Below are 24,094 nucleotides of genomic sequence, written 5' to 3' on the forward strand. Positions count from 1 at the left end.
TAACTCAATAGAACCAAATCCTCAACTGGTGTAAATCACCTTGATTCCAATGAAGCCTATGGTGCTACATCAGTTTGAACCAGCTGACCATCTAGGCCATAGATTTCAGTAGACTTGCACCTTGCACCGGTGTGAGATCCAAATCAAGCCCTCTGAGCAATAGCTGCAAACACAGAGCCTGATTCTCGTCGTCTTTATACCAGTGTCACTCAGTGTTGAAGACAATGGAGTGACACTGCTGTAAGGGGAAGCTGAATCAGACTTGCAGTCCTTCCAGCTGAAGTCATGGATTTCTTACACAATTAAAACTGAGACAACTATGAACTTGATTTTGTAGCAGCCTTGTCGTCTGAAGCTGGAAAAAAAATGGTTCCGGTTTATGCATTTCCCTAGGGCCTGCTGCAGGTGATTGTAATAATTATATTACATATGATGATATCATGTATAATTATATCTGATTAACATATTATTCAATAATATGATTGTATTTTTAAGACCTCATTGGATCGCCAAGACATGCACATGTCTAAGCTGAGTCGCCGCACCGCTGCATTTCTGTAACCCTAGCTGTCCCTTCCCTCCCCCACTCTGTGCTAATATTAGGCCCCGATCCTTCAGAGACTTGCACACATGCTTACCCTTATGCTGTGCTAGGAGTCTCGTTGGCTTCATCAGTGCCAACTCACACAGTACACACAGAGCTTCTGACCCTGCTTTATGCAGGATCGAGACCTTGGCTTGCATATGTGATACCCTTAAATAGATGAGCCTCTCAGACAGGGGGCCCAGGGGAGGGGTGCTATAGAAGCCCCATGCTCTGTTATTCAGAGGCAGCTGGGACTGCAGCACTGAATATAAAGGATCTCTTTCAAGCACCAGCATTGTTACTCATCACCATCGTAAGCAACTGGGGGCAGGGACTGTGCTCTTTCTCTTAGTCGTGAAACTTTTCCATGGGTGCTGGTGGGGGAATTCATTTTCCGATCAACTCTTCTCAACTGATTGTTCATCGCAGTTTGAAAATCTCTGCTTTATAGAATAAACAACATTCAGTAACTTACAGTGGGTTTTGCTATGCGAGAGAGAGAGAGAGAAGCCGGATATGAGTCAACAGCATGCCCTTGTTGGCAAGAAGGCTAATGGCATATTGGGCTGCATTAGTAGGAACATTGCCAGCAGATCAAGGGAAGAGATTATTCCCCTCTATTCACCACTTGGTGAGGCCACATCTGGAGTATTGCGCAAAAGTTGGAGAGAGTCCAGTGAAAAGCAACAAAAATGATTAGGGGGCTGGGGCACATGATTTACAAGGAGAGGCTGAGGGAACTGGTCTTATTTAGTCTGTAGAAGAGAAGAGTGAGATGGGATTTGATAGCAGCCTTCAGCTACCTGAAGGGGGGTTCCAAAGAGGATGGAGCTAGGCTGTTCTCAGTGGTGGCAGATGACAGAACAAGGAGCAATGGTCTCAAGTTGCAGTGGGGAGATCTAGGTTGGGTGTTAGGAAAAACTATTTCATTAGGAGGGTTTTGAAGCCCTGGAATGGGTTACCTAGGAAGGTGGAGAAATCTCCATCCTTAGAGATTTTTAAGGCCCGGCTTGACAAAGCTCTGGCTGGGATGATTTAGTTGGGGTTGGTCCTGCTTTGAGCATGGGGTTGGACTAGATACCTCCTGAGGTCTCTTCCAACTCTAATCTTCTATGATTCTAAGCTGTTGGCCGATAGACCCAGCCAATCATTTATTCCTATGCAATGTCTTTCTCAGAGGTTATTGCTGTTACCAGAAAACTAGAAGTTTTAAAAGAACAACAAGGAGATCCACACACGGGCATGCACGCGCATTCTTCCTTTAATTTTAAAAAATGCCTGGTGTTCCTATCTGTTCAAACAGGATAATAAATGATAAATCCCTGATCATGTTATGGATAGTTTAATGATTTTGCAGAGAAAAATAAGGATGTTGTTAATATCAGAGTGTTGTTCCTTCCCCAGAAGCCGTTTTACCTTGATGATCATTGTTGCCTTGTAACACGCACTGTTTCGTTATCTCGTGACAGGTGGAGCTTTCATGGGACAGCTTCAATAAGGGGGATGTGTTTCTGTTGGACCTGGGGAAAGTGCTGATCCAGTGGAATGGTCCCGACTGCAACATTGCGGAGAAATCCAGGGTCAGTGCGGAAAATGCCGTTGGATTTATTTGGGGCATTTTGAAAGCCTGAAAAATGAAGAGAAATATGACCGATGATGATTGCAAAATAGCAGCCTCCCCAGCACAAAACAAGTGATACACTGATGAGTAGTTAAAACCCTATCAGAGGGCTACATTCCCATTATCGACTGCTACAGGAGAGGAAGAATCATGTTGCAGTTATAGCATGGGACAGGTTCAGGGGATGTACGTTCAGTTCCTGGCTCTGCTGCAGATTCTCTGTGTGGCCTTGGGTGGCAAATCCCTTAGCCTCTCTATACATCATTTAGGTGTATGTGACCTAGTGCTTAAAACATCAGGAACTTTATGTACACTAGAGATCTCAGGAGTGGGGAAATTTGTTTTAAAAAAAGGTAGTGTGGACTAGTGCAAAGTGACAGAAGAAGAAGTAGCAGAAGAAAAGCAGAAGTAGAAATAAGAATACCAAGCTCTTGTGTATCAGCTTTCCTCCATAGATCTCAAAATATTTTACAAAGGTATCAGTATCGCCATTTTACAGATGGGGAAACTGAGGCACAGAGCAGTGATGTGACATGGCCATGATCATCCTGCAGGACCATGGCAGTGGTAGGGAGGACTAAGTTCTATTCCTGAGTTCTCATCCGGCATCTTATCCCACTGGACCACACACTGCGTCTCTGTGGTTGTCAGGACCAATGCCATGGGAGGCCATCAAAAACCAGGAGGGTTTTTGGTATGAACCAGGTTCTGGGGGCATAGGAGAGGTGCCTGAAGTTGTGGGTGAACTCATGGCACCCCTTTATATGTATGAAAAGGCAGGCGGCATCTTTCTGCATGTTGTGGCACCCGGAGAGCTGGGCCTTGGGGACACCAGGGAAAAGATAGCAGCATGGCCAGGATAAGGCGAGCAGCTGATGCTTTCAGCAGAGGTGGAAAGGAGGCATTTGCCCCCAGAAGCAATGGGACAGAAGGGACTGTAGGGCAGATTTCCAAGCATGAGAAATGTGGCAGCAGGAGGAGGGTTTGCAGTGAGAGATGATGTCCAGATTTCCTTTGATGCTAGAATTCCAAGGCTGCTTGAAAATGTTCTGTCTAAACTGTTTTTCAATAGAAAATTGGGTTTTCAACTCAATAGCTTTTTTCAGACAAAAAATGTTTTTCTACAGAGAATGTACAGATTTGGTTAAAAACCGAAACATTTCAATTTGGAAACACTGCCATGGTGCATCATAGGAGTTGTAATTTGGGTGCCTTGTGCCCCCATTCTCCTCTATGGGCCGGGTTGCCCAGCTAGACTGCATTGACCAAGATAATAAATTGGACTGAAATGTCCTGTGTGAGCACTGAAAGTCAGTGCTGACCCGGTACCTCCAGAGGTGAAAGGTGAGTCTTTTCATTGGCTAAATCAGGACTTATCTCTTACAGGGACTGGCTCTGGCTCGTAGCATCAGGGATGACGAGAGAGGCGGCCGTGCCCAGATTGGCATCATTGACAATGAGAAGGACTCGCCGGACCTCATGCAGATCATGAAAACAATACTTGGGGAGAGACGTGGAGCGCTCGGGCCAGCCATGCCCGATGAGAAAGCCGATGAGCTGCAGAAAGCAAATGTCCGGCTCTACCAGTAAGTCTGGGCTAGGCCTCCAAGCCCTGGGAATGAGTGTGTGTCCCTCAAGAGGAGAGTCCCTTCTCCCCCAGCCTGTGAATCATTCTCTGCCCATTGCCTCCTCTAGTGTCTACGAAAAGGACAACAACTTGGTGGTGCAGGAGATAGCCACCCGGCCCCTCACACAAGATCTCCTCCAGCATGAGGTGAGGGGTGGGGAAATGAGGGGGGGGGATGCTAAGGTTGGAAGCTCTTTGTGATGAGAACTGTCACTTCTTGTCCCCTGCCTGCACAGCACCTGCACAGTGATACCTGAGTCCTTGCCTGAGGCCTGTAAGTGAAATGATCAAACAAATAATAACAAAGGCAGAATATGACAGTTAAGTGCCTAACTACCTTTTAGGATCTGGGCCTTAAAGACCTTCCATATCTCAAACTATCAGGTGCCTTTTTAAAGGGAATCACCGGTGGTCTGAGGTCTGTTTTTGGTGGTTGATGGGTGAAGGTGGATTGAAGCTGCTATGAGAGAAGGTGACCTGCCCGCCCTCACAACCCTAGGACATGTGACCTTGGCAGTCACTACAGGAACAGTCGAGTGTCTCAAGGCACTGTCAGAACAGAGATGGTTAATAGCTCATGTTCGTATACATGAGGGAGGATCTGGCTAAAATATGATAGTGAATTTGTCCCCACTAATTGCTTCAAACAAACCAGCCTGCAAGATGTGGGGGTTACCATGAGGGAAACCAATATGTCTGTCGGCTGCCACCAACCCCTCTGACTAACTAGGGTTCTTGCCTCCCTCCCTCTCTCTGTTTCTAGCAGTAGAAGCATAAAGTGTTATCGAGGGTGGATTAGTGCGCATGTCACCTCTGAGTAGAAATGATAAATAGTGCTTAATTTGTAATGAAAGAGGTGCCAGGGCTCAAGCAATTTTTTACTTTCATAACTGATGCAGCAAGCCCAGAGGTGCCAGGGCTATGAACTGCCAAACCTAGAGATGCCGGGGCTCAGCCCTGACAAGCCGTGGCACAAATTAAGCACTGATGAAAAGGTTCTGCTTTCTTCTGGGTTGTTTCTCTTTTCCTTTAAAAACAAGCAGCTCAGTTCTCCTTCACTGTTACCTGGTAGGGTGCCAGGATGCAGTTGGACTGTCATGGATTTGAGGTAGAGTCACATGGACTAGTTCTGATCTGGCACCAGAGCCGGCTCCAGTTTTTTTGCTGCCCCAAGAGGCGAAGAAGAAAAAAAAAGATAAAGCCGCGATTGGCAGCACTTCGGCAGCAGCTCCATTGCGCCGCTTCATTTTTCGGTGGCACATCAGCGGCGGGTCCTTCCCTGCAAGAGGGAGTGAGGGACCTGCCACCGAAGACCTTGACATGCTGCCCCTTTACATTGGCTGCCCCAAGCACCTGCTTCTTGTGCTGGTGCCTGGAGCCTGGTTCTGATGTTGCACTGCTTTTACACCAGTGTACTCCTCCGGCTTCAGGGAGTGACTCCAGACCTACACTGGTGCAAGACAAGTCTAAGTCAGGCATTGCTTCGTACTCCTCTAGCTCCCAGCAGGCACTCTACAATCAATACCACTCATTAATCTAGCACAGTGGGCTGAGGGTTGAACATTCAGGGCCTGCGTTCCTAGTCTCTCTCATCCCATGCTTTTGGGAACTGACGGATTGGTTGATGCAGAGTGCAAAGGACTCATTACTGGGTTTGGAACAAGTGTCAGATACTCCAGGGATCCATTTGAGCTGGGTCTAGTGCAGAAAACATTGTACCATTTTCCAGGAATAGTGCAGCTGCCTATACCAGCTCTTTTGCTGCTGCTAGCAACCGTGCACCTGAACCACTGCTAGAAAAGGGGCACAACATTTTCTAGTCTAGACATGAGTGCAAGTGACACTTTTTGGATAAGGGGAGAAACCTGGCCCCAGCAGGATTTTTGATCTATCTATTTCCTTTGCTTCACTTCAGGACTGTCACATTTTAGACCAAGGTGGTTTTAAGATCTATGTTTGGAGAGGAAAAGACTCCAGCAAGGAGGAAAAGAAAGCAGCATTCAGCCGAGCTGTGGTGAGTCCTGTATTTAAAACAATCTGCTAGGGGAAGTAACTGAGAACTATCCTGGACGTTGCTGATCATTACAATGGAGCATTGATTGACGGGAGCTGGCCTGTTTTCGTGCATATTAACTGAAGACAATATAGTAATAATGGACTTAAACCAACATTGTCACTCTTGGATGAATTAAATGGGAGCTGTGGGGGATGAGGCCACTTATTTAGGTGCCTAAGATCCCAGTCCACAAAGAGCCTTTCCATTGACTTCAGTGGGTTTTGGAATAAGCCTTAAATGGGAATTTGTAGTTGACATTTTCAAAGTAGCCTGCAGGGTTTAGGGCTTTGTCTTCACTGGGGAAGACGGTGTATTCGCTAACTTGGAGTGAAATCCTGCTTGATGGCAAGGCAGTTTGTAGTTTTCACCCAAGTTCGTACATGAGGAACTGCAGCACAGAGAGGCGTGATGACTCACCCGGGGTCACACGGGAAATCCGTAGTAGGGCAAAGAATTGAACCTCGGTCTACCAAGCCCCAGGCTGACACCTAAACCACTGGATCATTCTTCCTCTCATCAGGAGCTCTCTATGTCTATGAAGCAAGGAGAAAAGGGGGCCATTCCTAACCAGATATGGGCCCATGCTGCCCCAGTCAGCCCTGGGATATTGTACATCTCAGAGTGTGTGGGTATCTAGATCTGGATTTTTGGCACAGGCTTGTATTATAAAGGCCAGTTACAAAATTTAGGTCCAGCTCAGGGATTCACATTCCCAACCTCTTAAGGGTTTTGGGGATTTGGATCAGTGGGGTTGGTGTAGGCCCAGGCAACGTTCAGTCCAGTTGTACTTCTGTACAGAGATTGGTATGAGCTAAGTGAAGTCCTTTTGGAATCCCCCCGTAGAGTTTTATCCAAGCCAAGGGTTATTCTGCTACAACAAACGTGGAAGTGGTGAATGACGGCTCAGAGTCGGCAATGTTTAAACAGCTCTTCAAGAGGTGGACAGAAAAGGAGGAAACTCAAGGGCTTGGCAAAGTCTACACAACTGGCAAGATTGGTGAGATCATCAAGAATGATGCTGATAAATTGGAGAGAGTTCAGAGAAGAGCCATAAGAATAATTAAAGGGTTAGAAAACATGCCTTATAGCTATAGACTCCCAGAGCTCAATCTTCTTAGCTTAACAAAGAGAAGAGTAAGGGATGACTTTATTACGGTCAGTAAGTACTTACATGGGGAACAAATATTTGATACTGAGCTCATCAATCTAGCAGAGAAAGGTCTATCATGATCCAACGGCTGGAAGTTGTAGTTAGTTAAATTCAGACTGGAAATAAGGAGTAAGTTTTTAACAGCGAGAGTAATTAACCATTGAAATAATTTATGTAGGGTCATGGTGGCTTCTCCATCACTGATCATTTTAGAATCAAGATTGGATGCTTTTGAAAGAGATGCTCTGGGAATTATCTTGGGAAAGGTCTCTGGCCTGCGTTATAGAGGAGGCCAGACCAGATGATCACAATGGTCCCTTCTGGCCTTGGAATCTGTGAATCCTCCAAGCAGGCAGTGGCTGATCTTTAGCATGCGTTATTGTCATTGATTTTGAGTTCTGTCTGCTTTCCTTATGAAAAATGATGCCTGAAGAATATCTTTTACACTCATTGTTTCAAACCTTCAGTATCTTTAAAGTCTGATTGCCCGTTCTTCCATAACCACGTATCTTCCATCTTCTTTGGTAAAATAGAAAGGATTCAGCAATTTAGCAATAACACAAATTGCTGATACTGTATGCTTACCTAATAAAATAGTGAAACCATCAGCTACATCAAATGTAAATTGTGGCAATCAAGAAATCAGTTAGGAAACGAATCACAAATATTTACAAAAAAAACCCTTTTAACTTCAGAAGAAATCAGTAACTATGAATCTAATAAACAGATTTTAGATGAAAATCTGCTTTCATTTATGCTGGCATAAATCTATGACTCCACTGAAGTTAATGGGCTTGTTCTGGATTTACACTAGTATAAGCATGAACAGAATTTGGCTCACTGGCTTTTGTTGAGGTGAGTGTTAGTGTATTGTTCCAAAAGGGAAAATGTGAGCTGATGGACGGCAGACCTGGATGTTGACAGAAGTGTGATGTGAATATCTGTAGTTACATAGATATTGAATGTCTTCATCATTGTCCATCTCTCTCCTCCCCCTGCCCCCGTCATTACCTCCAGAAATTGAACCATTTTTCCTTTTGAAAATAACATTTAAAAGGAGGAAATTATCATGAATTGTTTGTATGGGAGGTGAATAATACTTTGACTGGAACTCACTGGAGCCAATCAGGGTGTACTTTCTGCATATACAGTGTGATTGAGTAATATTGGTCCGTAATTCTATTATTGGCCTCTTAGGAGGTCAACAATAGAACCCCCAAGCTCCATCAACAATAGACTTGTACTTTGAATCATAGAACCATAGGTTTAGAAGGGACCACAAGGGTCTTCTAGTCTAACTCCTGTCAACATGCAGGATTTGTTGTATCTACTTACTAGTGATATGATGGTTTTCAGATCATTACAAGCCAGGATTTTTCTCATGTATGTTATAATTGAGTGTAAATATGGGGCATTGTACAGTATTTAAACTATATGTTCATACGGTTTGGTTAACATGTATTCTGCTTATGTGTACAGCCAAGGTGGAGCAAGTGAAATTTGATGTCTCTCAGTTACATGCCAGACCAGAGCTAGCTGCAGAACAGAGAATGGCAGATGATGCCTCCGGGAAAGTTGAGGTGAGCAATCACTTTCCAAATCATTTTTCTCTTACGTGGGTTGCAGTCCTTGACATATTTCCAAGCCTCTGCCATTTTTACATAAGCTGCTGTGCAGATCTGCCCTAAGGCAGTGTGGCTGCAGCCAGAACGCTGTAACTATTCAGAACAGCTATTATAAATCCCCTCTCCCCCAGATACTCTTTTGGGGGAGGGGGACATCTTATCCTATGGTCTTTTGATCAGTGATGCAAAGGAGTCAGCAGGTTTGTTCATCTAGCTCAGGTAAGGCACTGTGCGTTGTTAGCAGCCGAGAACGCGCTGAGGAATTTGGTGGACTCACGCGGCCAAAACTGGAGTAGCATAGCAGTGAAGTGGGCATTTGATATAGAGCCTACAGGCCTGAACTTCAGTGGGCCCCTGAAGAAGTGGCTTGGGTATATTTACACATGCTCACATTTGCACACGCAAAATCCACCTTTCTGACCAGCTGGTTTCTATGCAGGTGTGGAGGATTGAGGATCTGCACATGCAACCAGTGGATCCCAGGACTTATGGGCAGTTTTACGGAGGAGATTGTTACCTGGTCCTCTATACGTACCTGATATCGAGCAGAACTCATTACATTATCTATATGTGGCAAGTAAGTAAAAGGCAAGCAGGAAAGGGTTGGATATAATTGATAGAAGCTCAGAACTGAAGAAAATACAAAACTAACCCAACTCCCAAAGTATCACTCGCTCTTTGGAAAGCCCAGCGTCTTTGGCTCTGTCTTGCTCTTTCGAACCCCAGTTGAGCTAGTGGTGGGACCTTCTGCATCCTTCCACATGGAGGTCTAGCACATTTCACTGAAGGGTATGATCGAATCGGGCTGCGAGTGGCAGCACTGGCTTCTACTGCAGTTCCTCAGATTGTGAGCCCAGCCGAGGCTGTCTGAAAGGAAGCCATGAACACACTGCTGCCCTGAGACAATAAGAAGCTACTGAAAAGCATAGTAGAGCTTGGAAAGGGGTGGGGCACGCTACCCTTTGGAGGTATAGCATTCCCCGCCATGCTGTCCATCGGGAAATGTTCTGTACAGTCCCAGGTCTGAGAGGACTACAAATATTTTCCTTTGGCAAATGGGGCAGAGGGTTTCACTTGAACGACCTGCATTTTGTCAAAGCAACAGCAAGGATTGGCCAAAAAATTTACCATTCCCCAATGTGCGCACACTTTTCATAAATCTGGCAGACCTGGGGGACCTCGCACCTTGTGTAATCCTTTGCTTGTGTGCCAAGTGAATGCAGAGCGTGCGGCTGGCTGCCGCGCTCCACCCCAGAGGTGGCTGCAGACACCCTCACTTTGCAGAGGGGTATTTGACGATACAAGATGCAAGGAAGCAGAGATTCAGGCCTGTGGTTTTTCTCCACTGCCATAACCCGCACTAGCAGTGTTGCTGACTCTCATGATTTGATAGCGAATCTTGCAATACTTCATGATGTTCTTCGCGGCCCTCTTCGTGCGTGAGTCATGAGAACGGGAATCTCTGCTTTCATCAGGTTCTTAAAAAGAAAGCTTTTAATTAAAGAAAGAAAGGTAAAAATTATCTCTGTAAAATCAGGATGGAAAATAACTTTACAGGATAATCAGATTCAAAGAGCCCAGAGGAACCCCCTCTAGCCTTAGGTTCACAGTTACAGCAAACCTTTCAGAGATAAATCCTCGTATCAAAAAGGAACATTTACAAGTTGAGAAAACAAAGATAAACCTAACACGCCTTGCCTGGCTGTTACTTACAAGTGTGAAATATGAGAGACTTGTGCAGAAAGATTTGGAGAGCCTGGATTGATGTCTAGTCCCTCTTAGTCCCAAGAGCGAACAATCCCCAAAACAAAGAGCACAAACAAGCCTTCCTCACACCAAGATTTGAAAATATCTTGTCCCTTTGTTGGTCCTTTGGGTCAGGTGTCAGCCAGGTTACCTGAGCTTTTTAACCCTTTGCAGGTAAAAGGATTTTGGTGTCTCTGGCCAGGAGGGATTTTATAGTATTGTACACAGGAAGGCTGTTACCCTTCCCTTCATAGTTATGACAGTAACAATGAAACATTCCATGCACTTAACATCTCCTGAAATGCCTCTCCTGAACAGCGATACCAGGTATCTCTCGTTCGATCCTAGGGCCGCCATGCATCCGTGGATGAAATCACTGCCTGTGCATTCAATGCTGTGGAGCTGGACAAAAAGTACGGGAACGAGCCGGTGCAGGTTCGAGTGACGATGGGCAGGGAGCCTCAGCACTTCCTTGCCATCTTTAAAGGCAGCCTGATTATTTATGAGGTAATAACAACTTTGACTCCAGAAATAGCTGAAAAGTGTAAACACCAGGGTAACTCTGACACCTCTAGGTGGGTGGTCAGTGATGAGGGTCACACCTGGGACCTCTGGATCTTAGTGCACAAGCCCCTGCTGCCTGAGCTGAAAGACACCCCTCTGTTAGCCGAACCTGCAACCAGCTGATCAATTTCTAACTTGCCTAGCCGTCACTAAGAGAGGGACAGAGCACCACGCCGTGTAGGCACAGCTTACACCAGGAAGGAAGAGGAACTGTTCAGGGTGGTAGATGGAAGCATCCCCAGGAGGAATGGCACTGTTTAGACTGAAATAGCCTGACAGGTCTCTTGGAAGACTATGACACAGCCCAAACAGAAGTGCTGGAAACCCATACTTCTGTCATAGGAACTTATTCAGCCCTTGTTGGGATAATATCTGAGCCCTGCTCAGTTGTTAATGGATATAACCTCTCGACCTCCCTGCAAGGAGGAGGGCAGGGCTATTATCCTCATTTTGCAGAGGGTCAGCTGAGGCACAGAGAGGTTAAGTGACTTGCCCAAGGTCACACGCAGGAAGTCTGTGACAACGCAGGGAACTGAAAAACTGCTGGGCAATGCTTCCGCTCTCCACCTGGCATGTTTCAAACGAGGCTGAGCAAAGCACCAGTAAATATCTCATAGGGAACGGAGCTAGCCTGGACTAGATTAAGCCCTCAGATCTTTTCCATCTCTAGATTCTAATTATTTTGTACAGTGTCTTGCATTCAAATTCTATCCTCGGAGACTTTGTGGAATTAAACACAAGACGTTATGCCGTAAATCACAGCAGATGTTCGTATGCTGTCTGACAGCATCTTCCAGTATCCAGCCTCAAAGTTCTCTGCAAGCCTTCTCCCTGTCACAGGACTGCAGAGTGTTAGCCCATTTCATAGGTTCTCTAGTTACAGCTAAGCCTGCTTGGGGCTCCTGGGCCCTGTGTTACAAGTGAAGATGAAATGGAGGCCCGGGGAAGCCCAAGGTTGCTCAGTGCTGGCCTAACGCTTGGCTTCATTGGGAGTAGAGTTAGGCCAACACCGAGCATTGCCTATTAGCCGGCTTGCCCCTGGTTACAAAGCAAGTCTGTGTCGTGGCTCGGTGGTTCTCAACTAGGGGTATGTAGAGATCTTCCAGGGGTACATCAACTCATCTAGAGATTTGCCTAGTTTTACAACAAGCTACATAAAAAGCACTAGCCAAGTCAGTACAACTCAATTGTCCTGCAGACCATGGCATGTTTAGACTGCTCTATATACTGTCCGCTGAATGTAAGTACAGTATTTCTATTCCAGTTGATTTATTTTATAATTATACGGTAAAAATGAGAACGTCAGCAATTTCTCAGTACTAGTGGGCTGTGATACTTTTGTATTTTCATGTCTGAGTTTGGAAGCAAGTCATTTTTAAGTGAGGGGAAACTTGGGGGTACGCAAGACAAACCAGACTCCTGCAAGGGGTACAGTTGTCAGGAGAGGTTGAGAGCCACTGGCATATCTGAGACTGGAACAATTGGGGTCTTTATATTGACCTCGTACAGCCTCCACTCAGATCTGACACCCAGACCAGGCCCTTAGCCACTAGCTATGGCTTCCCTTTCAAACCAGTGCTGTGCAGCCACTGTAGGGTGAATTAAAGATTCCATTCATATGGCCAATGCACAGAGCCAGGGAAAGCAAGAGGGAAGGGGGCAAGGAAAAGATGAGCAGCTTCACTTTGAAGAAAGTGCTGCACAGGGTGCTTAGTCAGGGAAACAACTTCTTCCTGCTCGGCAAGGCAGGCTGGAGACTCCCTCCTCGGCCTTCCCCATTCCTGCCCCTGTATTACTGGCAAATGCCCGCAGCAGGCATGTAGCGTGCTGGCTGTCTTCCTAGTGGGAGATTTGGGGCCTGAGCCAAGGAGTGGAGAGGCTCCCAGGGAGTCCAGTGGGCTTTCTATCAGACTCTGATCCCTCCATTCTGGCAGCTTGATGGGCAAGACGCCTGAGTCTGCTCTTCTCGCCAGAGGCCTCCTGGGCTTTCGCGCCCATCACGCCTCATGATGCGATCTGGATTTTTGTAGGGAGGTACGAGTCGTGCACAGAATAACGAGCCCGAGCCTGTGGTCCATCTCTTCCAAGTGAGAGGCACTGATGAGATGAACACCAAAACCATCGAGGTGCCAGCCCGGGCCTCCTCCCTCAACTCCAATGACGTCTTCCTGCTCACGACCAACCAGGTCTGCTACCTGTGGTGTGGGAAGGTAAGCGAGCACAATGTTTACACAAGGCCCAATTCCTGCTGCCCTCACTCCTGTTGACTGGTACCTCATTACACGAATAGTCTCATCAGTTTCAATGGGTCCACTGGGAGAATCGGTCCCTAGGGCCCAGACCCTCAAAGGTACTGAGAAGTTGATGGGAGTTAGGTGCCTAAATGCCTTTGAGGGTCTGGGCCTAGATGACTGCAAACGACAATCATAACAACGACTGACATCTCTGCCATGTGCAAGAGGAAAGAATCTCTCCCTGCAGAATTAACACATCCCCTTATTGGCCCAGCCACTGGAGGGGGGAGCTCTAGTTCTCTCCAGCAGAGAGAAGTGACGTACAGACCATCAGCTCACAGATCTATTCTGCCAGGTCCCTCCTGAACCCCTCTGATCTTGTGCCATGAATGCAGGGCTGCAGCGGGGATGAGAGAGAGATGGCAAAGATAGTGGCCAACATCATCTCCAAACGGGACAAGCAGACCGTTCTGGAGGGGCAAGAGCCGGTGGAGTTCTGGGCAGCACTGGGAGGAAAAGCCCCCTATGCCAGTGACAAGAGGTAATTCTTTAAGGGCTGCAGTGGGCTTGCGCGGCTGTAACTAAGCAGAGAGTCAGGTCTTTGCAGGAAGACTGGGTAAGGATTTCCAAGCTAGGACCCCTCACTAGAATGGGCCAATACAGAATCCCAGATCGGAGCATCCCCAAGCTCTAGACGTGACCTAGTGCCCAGTGAAGTCCATGCAAAGACTTCCATTCACCCCAATGGGCACTGGGTCTGGCCCTTCTTGGGGAACGGGGTTGAAATCCCGATCTGAACTGGTCTGAGGCTTGGCGCTGAGAAGAAGGGCTGTGTGAACGCTCCGATCGGTTTGATTGTTACAAACGTTTGCCTGGGACACCGGAAGTTTCAGGGAGCTAAACCTGTTTGGAGCAAACTTGACCTCTCCATTCCATCTAAGCTGAGCGTGGGCAAGGTAACAGGTCTCCGCGGGAGCCATTTAAAGCGTGGTGGGTTAACGTGACTTCAACTTGGAGGCAGGCAAATCGTGGTGGTTCGAGTGGAATTTTGCTTTGACTTTTGGTGGGGGTGAGAGGGGTTCTGAACCCTTGGGATCAACTCCCAAAAGGATTCCAGCAACTTCTCCCCCTCCCACCTACCAGCTTTCATCACAGCTGATGGGTGTTGCCATGTACAAGTCTGACCCCTGTTGGCCACAGACAGTGTCTACAATGGGTGTTGGACTCAAACACGGGAAAAGATTTCACATTCCCTGGTTCTTCTCGCCCTGCCAAGATTCCAAGAGTCAACAGTCCGATATCAGCCCCGCCTGTTTGAATGCTCCAACCAGACAGGGCGGTTTATCATGACGGAAGTGGTGGGCTTCTGCCAGGATGACTTGGATGAAGATGATGTCATGTTACTAGACACTTGGGAAGAGGTCAGTGGAATCCCTCCTCTTCTCCTCCCCGCCCCCCATAATGGGATCTGTGCATTTTTGTTGGCTTGACTTATTTTAATGCAGTATTCAGCATGAAATTCAGATCAGCATCTTCCACCCAGAATCTCAAAGTGCTTTGCCAATATTTACACGACACCCCAATAATGTAGCCCAACATAATTAATAATACCTAGTGCTTTTGCCACACTTTCTGGCCATACATATCAAAGTGCTTTACAAAGGAGCTCAGTCTCATTAGAAGATCAGATGGGAAAACTGAGGCACTGAGAGGCAAAGTGACTTGCCCAAAGTCATCCAGCAGGCTGGGAATACAACCCAGATCTCCTGAGTCCCAGGGCAGTGCTCTAGCCACTAGACCACGCTGCCCTGAAGAGAAATTACAGTGTTAGACCCATTCGGCAGATGAGAAACAGGCACCATGCCTGGGATTTTCAAAGAGGCCTGAGGGAGCTCAGCTCCCAAATTCCTTGAGATCAGTGGCAAAGCCTCTACTAAAATCCAGTAGATTTTAAGGCCAGAAGGGTTCACTCGACTATCTAGTCTGACCTCTCACTCTAAGCAGTGTGTGTCAGCTCCACTGAGCTCAGGCTCTGACGGTTTGGCGAGATGTTGCTCTTGCAGCTTCCTAGGTGCCCTGCCAGGAAGGAGGGAATTACATTGCAATTCTGAGAATCCTCTGCCTATTGTGGGATTGCAGTGAGCATATGCAAGCAGCTATTCACAGCAAGGCTGGATGACAGTTCTGGTGCCCCATAGCCAAAGCATTAGGATATGGCTCTACCAACACATGTAAAGGGACATGTTCTCTTTGTCACACTGCTAAGCATTTAGTGTCACTGATGCGCTAGCCCCACCCCCAAATCCTCTTCCATGTGCTACATTCAGTGATCAAAGCCTGCCCCAAATTTCAGGGGACAGAAGGGAGTAGAGTTGGACTGAAAACTCAGCACTCAGCTCTGGCTCCAGATTCGGTTTGAGTTCTAGGCCAGACCAGCGTGAGGGTTTGGATTTGACTGCATTGGACATTAGGGGATGTCTCCACTGCTGCTGGGATGGGAGCAGGTAGACTCAAGTAGGCATCAACAAGTTTAGGCTTGAAATGAGATGAAGGTTTCTAACCATCAGAGGAATGAAGTTCTGCAACAACCTTACAAGGGGAGCAGTGGGGGCAAGACTGAGCTTGGTAAGTTTATGGAGGGGATGGTAGGATGTGAGACTGCCTACAAGGGCATGTAGCCAATCTCTGACTGCTGGCAGCAAGCATCTCCAGCGACCAGTGATGGGACACTAGATGGGGAGGGCTCTGATTTACTACAGAGAATTCTTTCCGCAGTGGCTGGCTGGTGGGTCTTGCCCACATGCTCAGAGTCTAACTGATGGGCATATTTGGGGTTGGGAAGGAATTTTCAGCCGAGTCAGATTGGCAGAGACCCTGGAGGAGTTTTGCCTTCCTCTGCAGCATGGGTCATGGCGCATTTGCAGGCTTAAACTTGTGTATATGGTGAATTCTCTGTAACCTGAAGTCTTCAGCCAGGATTTGAGGACTTCAGTAACTCAGCCAGAGGTTCTGGATGTATTACACGTGTGGGCGTGTGGCTCTGGGGCCTGCCATATGCAGGAGGTCAGTCTAGATGAGTGTGACAGTCCCGTCTGACCTTAAAACCTATGAGACTCTCATTAATTCTGTACAAGCTAGCGAGAGAAAAATAGCAGTGTGGACATTGACGCAGGGCTGGTGGTTTGGGCTGGCCACCTGAGCTTGGTCCAGGGGGCTGGGCGGGCTTGGACTTGAGTGGCTAGCCTTGCCGCGTCATCCACACTGCTGTTTTTAGTCTATTAGCTCAAGAGGACCTAGAGTGAGTCTGTCAACTCAGACTGGGATGCTCGCTCCAGCTGCATTGTAGACATACCGGTAGAGTGCTGCTCACCTGGGCTGTCGGCTGTTTCAGAACCAAGTCGGATGTGGTGTGTAGGAATTAGACAGTATCCTTCTAGTGCAGCCTCCCAGTCTTCTATAGTTGTAGACAACAGAACCCTGCCAGAGCCGCAGTGTACACAGGTAGTTCGACCTTGTGTGTCTGCACATAGTTAAACAATGTAGTCGTTTGGAATCCTGTGTGGTTTCCTCATATTCTTATTGCTGTGTAGAGAGCGGTAAAACAGGCCCCGTCTGACTTCGGAATCAATCCAGAATCAAAGTCACAAGGACAGTTTCAGAACCAGCCATTCCAGTCAGAACGTGGTGTCCTGAGGAGGCTGGTTTCTTCATTTTTGGTTTAGCCCCATCTCTAGAGTGACTAACGGCATCTTTTGTGACTGACGAATGAGCCCATTGCATGTTTTCTAGCCCTGAGCAGTGCCACCTGGGAACCCGCTTGCTGCTGCGGCCAGTATTATATGGTACCCGCTTATATGGAGCAACACATCTTTCTCAGGACATCTACCAGACCATCATTTAATGTATAATTTGATTCCAGGAAATAATTTGACCGGTGCAGCGAACTACCAACAAAGTGGGTTTGTTGTGCTTTGCCCCAGTCATGTGTCTTGCTCTGATATCCAATTATCCCAGTTATCAATAGGGAGGGAGCCTAACCATCCAGATCTCCGGTGGTTCTTACCATTCACTTGTCTTCTGCCTTCTCCCACTGTAGATCTTCCTTTGGATTGGCAAAACCTCCAATACATATGAAAAAAATGAGGCTGTTTCCTCAGCCAAAGACTATCTGAAGACCCATCCAGCTGGAAGAGATTTAGCAACACCAATAATAATGGTGAAGCAAGGCTATGAACCACTCACCTTCACAGGCTGGTTCAGTGCTTGGGATCCGTATAAGTGGAGCGTAAGTTACTGAGAAATCTGTGTGTGCGTGTGCGTGTGTGTGTATTGCATAGAAGTATCAGTAGGTAGGGGTCTACATATTCTCTACTGTGGGTAGCACAAAATCTAGTGAGAACGTCATTTGGGGTGCATCACACATAGAACTAAGTGAAACAGTAGCTTCAATAAATTGCTTTTCAATTAAATGCAAATTTTGTGGGGGAAATACATTTTTATTTTTATATATATTCATATTTTCAAATATATATATATATATATATATATATATATATATATATATATATATATATATATATATATATTTGAATCAACCCCCCAAATCTCAAAACTCGGATTTTAAGCTTGCCTAGCTCTCATTAAAGACAAACCGTTTAGGCCCAACATCTAGATTGTTCAGAGGATTGTCTGTTGTCGTGTTAAGTTTTCATAAAATCAGATTGTTTCAGTTTTTTAATTAATTGAACACAATCTTGCTGAAACACTGCCCTCCAGTGCTGTGAAGCCAGACTCCAGCCACCTGATGGCCCTAGAGTGCACATGAATGGAGTAGAAATAGCAAGTGAAATTGAGTAGTGTTGAAGAGATATTGGTAAGTGAAATCGGGGAAAACTACAAATAACTTCAGCTAAACCCAAGCATTCAAAATCATGAGATTGGCTTAAAAATAATAAGATTGTAAGAAGTAATAAATCTTGTTCTTTTTATTTGGTTTCTGGTGTTGGGGTCTTTAGGGATCATATATTTTCAAGCTTTTCCTGGCAACCACAAAGGCTGAAAACTTTTTTTTTTTTTTTAAATAACAGCTGAGATTCTCACATAATCGCATGACTCCAAGAGCTGGGGCTTTAAGGAAAACACCAGATGTTGTGAGAGTTGGCATCCCTATGGCTTTCAAAGCCATGTGGTTCCCCTACACTGGTTACTCCTGTCCAGGGGATGGGGAATTGCTGCAATTCTACACTGAGGGGGATTACTACAAATTCTCTCCAATGGGGGTGGGATTTGCCCACCCTTGCAAAAGGGGTAGGGGATTAGGATCCAAAAACTAGCAGGTCCCAGAGGACCCCCCAGAGGCAGTGCAAGGACCTGTGCCACTGTGTTGGTTCCCAGATCCCACCAATTCCCTGACAGATAGGCAGGAGATAAGTGGAGGCCATAGCACAGGGTATAAAGTGCATTCTGCACAAGAACCATGCCTTTCCCTCCATACTAATGCACCCAATGATGCAGCCTGAGCTCTTAAATCGCTCGGTGACTGATGCAGCTCTCAAAACTGCACATGGTTCCCGTCTTGCAGCCGCAGTTCCTGGGATTCTGCATCCCAACTCATGTGGTATTGACTAGATGCTGGTTTGAGGAGCAGGAGAAGGTTTAACTGCAGTTTGAACTTGCTCACTGAAATAAAAGTAACCTTTTCCCTGAGTCTGATTCTTATAACTCCCTTTACCTTTAGGATGGCAAGTCCTACGAGGAGATGAAGAATAGCTTAGGAGATGTGTCTGCTATATCAGAGATTGCAGTGGTGAGTGGACACCGAACTTGTAGCTGGAACATCTAGATTTTACCTGTGCTACTGTGGCTAAAAGCTTGTTTCTATTCCCTGAGTAAAAAGAACCAATTGCTGTTGGTAAACAAGAGAGTCATAGATGCCAAGGCCAGAATGTGATCATCTAGTCTGACCTTCTGTGTAACACAGGCCGGAGAACTTCCCCCAAAATAATTTCTAGAGCAGATCTTTTAGAAAAACATCCGATCTTGATTTAAAAATTGTCAGCGATGGAGAATCCACCACGAGCCTTGGTAAATTATTTCAATGGTTAATTACTCTTACCATGAAAATGTACACCTTGTTTCCAGTCTGAATTTGTCGAGCTTCAACTTTCAGCCATTGGATCGAGTTAGACCTTTGTCTGCTAGACTGAAGAGCTCATTATTAAATGTTTGTTCCCCACATAGGTAGCTATAGACTGTAATCAAGTCACCCCTTAAACTTCTCTTTGTTAAGCTAAATAGATTGAACTCTTTGAGTCAGTCGCTATAAGATAGGTTTTCTATCCTTTAATCATTCTCACAGCTCTTCTCTGAACTGTGTCCTATTTATCAACATCCTTCTTGAATTGTGGGCCCCGGAACTGGACACAGTATTCCAGAAGCGATTGCACCAGTGCCAAATACAGAGGTAAAATAACCTCTCTACTCGTACTCAAGGTTCCCTAATTTATATATCACTGGATCACAATAGATTCTTTGGCCACAGAGTCACAATGGGAGTTCATGTTCACATGTTCATGTTCAGACCCCTGAATCTTTTTCAGTCACCGATAGTCCCCCATCTTATAAGTCCGACCTACCGTCATTGTTCCTAGATGTATACATTTACATTTAGCTAGGGTGACCAGATGAGAAGAAGAAAATATTGGGGCACACTCGGGGGGCGGGGAAGGCGGAGGAGGAGGGGTCCACAGGCGAGAGGGGGGGAAGCCAAGTGCTGATGGCAATTAAAAAAAAAAAAAAAAAAAAAAAAAGCCAAGTGCCCGGCAAAGCAAAATATCATGACAAATATCGGGACAAACACCTAAATATCGAGACGGTCCCGATTTTATCAGGACATCTGGTCACCCGACATTTAGCCATATTAAAACACATACTGTTTGCTTGCACCCAATTTACCAAACGATCTGCATTGCTCTTAATCAGTGACTTGTACTCTTCATTATTTACCAGTCCCCTAACTTTTGTGTCATCTGCAAACATTATTAGTGATAATTTTATGTTTTCTTGCAGGTCATTGATAAGTGTTAAATAGCATAGGGCCAAGAACTGATCCCTGCGAGACCCCACTGGACAAACAACCGCGTAATGACAATTCCCCATTTACAGTTACATTTTGAGACCTATCAGTCAGTCAGATTTTAATCCATTTAACGTGTGTCACATTAATTTCATATCATTCTAGCTTTTAAGCAAAATGTCATGCAGTACCAACTCAAACACCTTACAGAAGTCTATTATGTCAACACTTTTACCATTATCAACCAAATATAATCTGATCAAAAAAGATATCCATGTTGATTGGTATTAATTACATGACCCTCCTTTAATTCTTTATTAAGAATTATATGCATCAGCTGCTCCATTATCTTGCCTGAGATCGATATCAGGCTGCATCTTACCCAGGTCATCCCCTTTATCATTTTCAAACATTGGCTTAATATTAGCATTCTTCCAATCTTCCTGCACTCCCCTAGTACTCTAAGGCTTATTGAAAATCAGCATTACTGGTCTAGTGAGCTCCTTGGCTAGTTCTTTTTAAATTCTTGGATACAAGTTATTCGGACCTTCTGATTTTAAAAATGTCTAACTGTAGTAGTCTTTGTCTAACATCCTCCAGAGATACTAGCGGAATGGAAAGTGTGTTATCATCATCATATGATGGGAGTATATAATCTCCCCCCCCTCCCAAATACAGAACTGAAATATTTTGAACACTTCTGTCTTTTTTTGAATTATTAGTGAAAATTGTACCATTTCCATCTTGTAATGGACCTGTATCATTGTCAGGATTCTTTTTGTTCCTGATATATTTTTTAAAACTTCTTGTTGGCCTTAACAATTGTCAAAGTTAGAATCAGGACTCACAATTTGTCAGACCACTCTGTTTATTAGCGCAGCGCTCTGCCAATAACATTCAGAATATGTGAGTGGCCATGCAAGGCCCAAACAGTCTTATTTATACAGATAAAAGAGCGGGAATTAGACAAAGGGACAAAGAAAGCAAAACAGTAAAATTCACCTGGGGCACCGCATGCATATCCTATTTCCTTACTAACTGTTATCGATCTAAGGCTAATACTTCACCAATTGCCCTTAAACGGTGCAATTGTTCTGTGTTAATGTCTGTATTCCTGACACCTGGTTGCAACATTCCAACAATTTTACTTTAAGGTACAGATCACATTTCTTTAATCCTTTCTATTCTTACAATATAATTCATTCTACTTTCACAATCCCTCCTTTTGGTCAGGCGTACGCCATGACCAACCGTTACTGGGTTCCACAAATTAACCGTTCCTTATCTCTTTGTTCATCAGTGATATTCAAAATCATCATATTAGCACTCTGTTTTGGGGCAGTCATCTGGGTGACACAATTCTGGATACAACAGGAGATTAACTGAAAGCATACAGAAATCGCTAAGATTCCAAACAGGATAGTTAGGGCTCCCTGAAACAACCAGTTTCCTATGCCAGAGAAATTGAACAGGTTACTTAGCCACTTCCACAAAGAACTCAGCTCTTCATGAGGAAAATATGCGATTTGTTCTAAGTGGCTAGCGCCATCTATTATCTCATTGGTATTGTCAGGTATAAACACACAACATTCTTTCCCAATGAGAGCACAGGTCCCTCCTTTGGCCGCCAGCACTATGTCTAATGCTTAACGGTTTTGGAGGGTCACCTGTCGGATCACCCCTGTTTCTTTGGCCAGGGTTTTTAAACTTTCTCCGGTTTCATTTGCTGCTATTTCAACCACTGCGTGTAACCTTAGGAGTCTTTTTGCGTCGTGTATTACTCCCCCAAGTGGGATAAAGGAAGTGCCAATGGCCTCCTCCCAAGTTAAGGGGCGTATGTTATGTATATACCATTGGGCATCTAGTAAGTCCCTTCTTTTTTGCCTGAAATTATGGAGGCGTTCTCGTGGGAGGGACTCTAGTACTCGGAATTGTGGGAAGAGTCGGGCGGGATAACAGATACCTGACCAGTTAGCTGGTAATACAGTATAAGCTTTGGTTCCACAAACCCAATGATGGCCTATTAAGGCCGGAAAGGGTCAATTGCATCCATTTGTTACATAGGTATCTGCAAATGAGGAGTAATATCCTCCAAAGGGCACAGGGTAATCCTCCTTACGAGGAGTGGTAGTGTTTGTATGGCATTGGAAGATTGTATTATTTTTACTAAGATTACTGTAGGGGGAACATGAGATTGATTTTTCTGTTTGATCCCAGGTTGAAAAAAATTCATATCCCCATACCCAGCCCGCCACTCTTTAGTTTTGTTTGAATAATCCCATACACCATTGGCCACAATATGCTGAAGGCAATGGCTTTTTCCCAAATCCAGCCCTGTCCCATTACACACCCAACACCAATGACCTTTTCCCCCACCACACTTATCCATTTAGATACATTTATTCCCACTGCTTCCCAAGTGTCATTGCTGTTCCATGTTGTGTTAAATGGACGAGGTCCTCCAGTAAGGTCTGGGAAATTCAGTGGGATAGCCAGGACAGGAACACCAGCTTGAGAGTGGGCTGGGATGTGGCTGCAGACCCAGCATTTAGAAATATTAAGGGTCTGAGCTATCCACACTTGCTGCTGGATAAAAGAATTGTCATTGTGGGCTCCCCAGATCTTAAGATACCAGCAGCCGAGGAACAGGAGCCACCAGAGGTGCATGTTGGAGGCAGGGCCCTTCTGGTTCTGACAACCTCAACTGAGGGAACCGCAGTCGCGGTTTTATGTCCACCAGGCAGCAGGCGCTAGGCTCACTACTGCTGCTTCTTGGGTCTTGCTTTAGGTCATCTGCTTCTGGCAACCCTTACGAGAGCGTAGATTGTAAGGTATTGCAGGCTGTTCCTCTACGTCTTCTTCTGGAGTCAAAACTGACTCTGCGCAGTCCTGAGGTGTTGATTGGTTCGCCGGGGAGGGTGTCTTCTTACACTGTGAAGCATGTATCCACGCTGCGATGCCAGATAGCTTAACAGCTGTCTGGGTAGTAAGCAGTACCTGATGAGGACCCTTCCACCGAGGTTCCAAGGCATGTTTTCGATGGCAATGCCGTACGTAGACCCAGTCACCTGGCTCAAGGTTGTGGCAGGCGTCAGAGGTGGGTTCCGTCGGCCAGGCGGCTCGAACCTGTGAATGGAAGTGACTTACAGCTTGCATTAATCCCTTGCAATAGTGAAGGAGCGTACTGTGAGTCAAGTTCAAGTCTGGGACTGGAGTAATGGTAGCCACAGTTCGCATAGGGCGTCCCATAACGATTTCGAAAGGACTCAGTTTATGCCTTTGAGATGGAGTGGATCGCACTTCCTAAGGGCTAGTGGTAAAGCTGCTGGCCAGTTTAACCCTGTGGAGTCACAAATCTTAGCAAGCTTATTCTTAAGTACACCATTTCGCCTTTCCACAGCACCTGCACTTTGTGGGTGGTAGGGACAGTGCAGCAGGTGTGTGACATGTAATATACGATCCAGGTGTTGAACAATTTGTTCAGTAAAGTGTGTACCCTGGTCACTGGACAGAGTGGCAGGAATTCCCTTGGCAGGCATAATATGGTTTAACAAACATTTAGCAATGGACAGTGAGTCAGCCTTGCGACAAGGAAAGGCTTCCATCCAACCAGAAAATAAACATACCATAACCAAAATAAATTCATATCGTTGACACTTAGGCATTTGTACAAAATCAAGTTGCCAATGCAAGAAGGGTGCTTGGGGCAAGCCCCGGAATCCCTGAGCCACTTTTACAGGTTTACCAATATTGTGGCTTTGGCAAGTGGTGCAGGCGGCACAGTGGCGGGCTGCAAAAGAGCTGAAATGG

The 24,094-nt window shown here is 45.8% G+C and overlaps 1 protein-coding gene across 1 annotated transcript in view; it reads left to right on the forward strand.

The window, feature by feature from the left end:
• The window catches only part of VILL (villin like), a 58,940-nt gene that overhangs the window by 25,279 nt on the left and 9,567 nt on the right, over nt 1-24,094 (forward strand). Inside the window, exons 6-18 of the mRNA XM_050942492.1 lie at nt 2,056-2,166; nt 3,594-3,793; nt 3,903-3,981; nt 5,750-5,848; nt 6,734-6,887; nt 8,520-8,620; nt 9,105-9,242; nt 10,760-10,918; nt 13,006-13,185; nt 13,605-13,750; nt 14,486-14,630; nt 17,306-17,494; nt 18,947-19,015. Coding sequence (XP_050798449.1) covers nt 2,056-2,166; nt 3,594-3,793; nt 3,903-3,981; nt 5,750-5,848; nt 6,734-6,887; nt 8,520-8,620; nt 9,105-9,242; nt 10,760-10,918; nt 13,006-13,185; nt 13,605-13,750; nt 14,486-14,630; nt 17,306-17,494; nt 18,947-19,015 — 1,770 coding nt within the window. The remainder of the gene's footprint in view (nt 1-2,055; nt 2,167-3,593; nt 3,794-3,902; nt 3,982-5,749; nt 5,849-6,733; nt 6,888-8,519; nt 8,621-9,104; nt 9,243-10,759; nt 10,919-13,005; nt 13,186-13,604; nt 13,751-14,485; nt 14,631-17,305; nt 17,495-18,946; nt 19,016-24,094) is intronic.

This window comes from Gopherus flavomarginatus, chromosome 2, assembly GCF_025201925.1.
Source record: "Gopherus flavomarginatus isolate rGopFla2 chromosome 2, rGopFla2.mat.asm, whole genome shotgun sequence".
In the NCBI taxonomy this organism is placed as follows: Eukaryota; Metazoa; Chordata; order Testudines; family Testudinidae; genus Gopherus; species Gopherus flavomarginatus.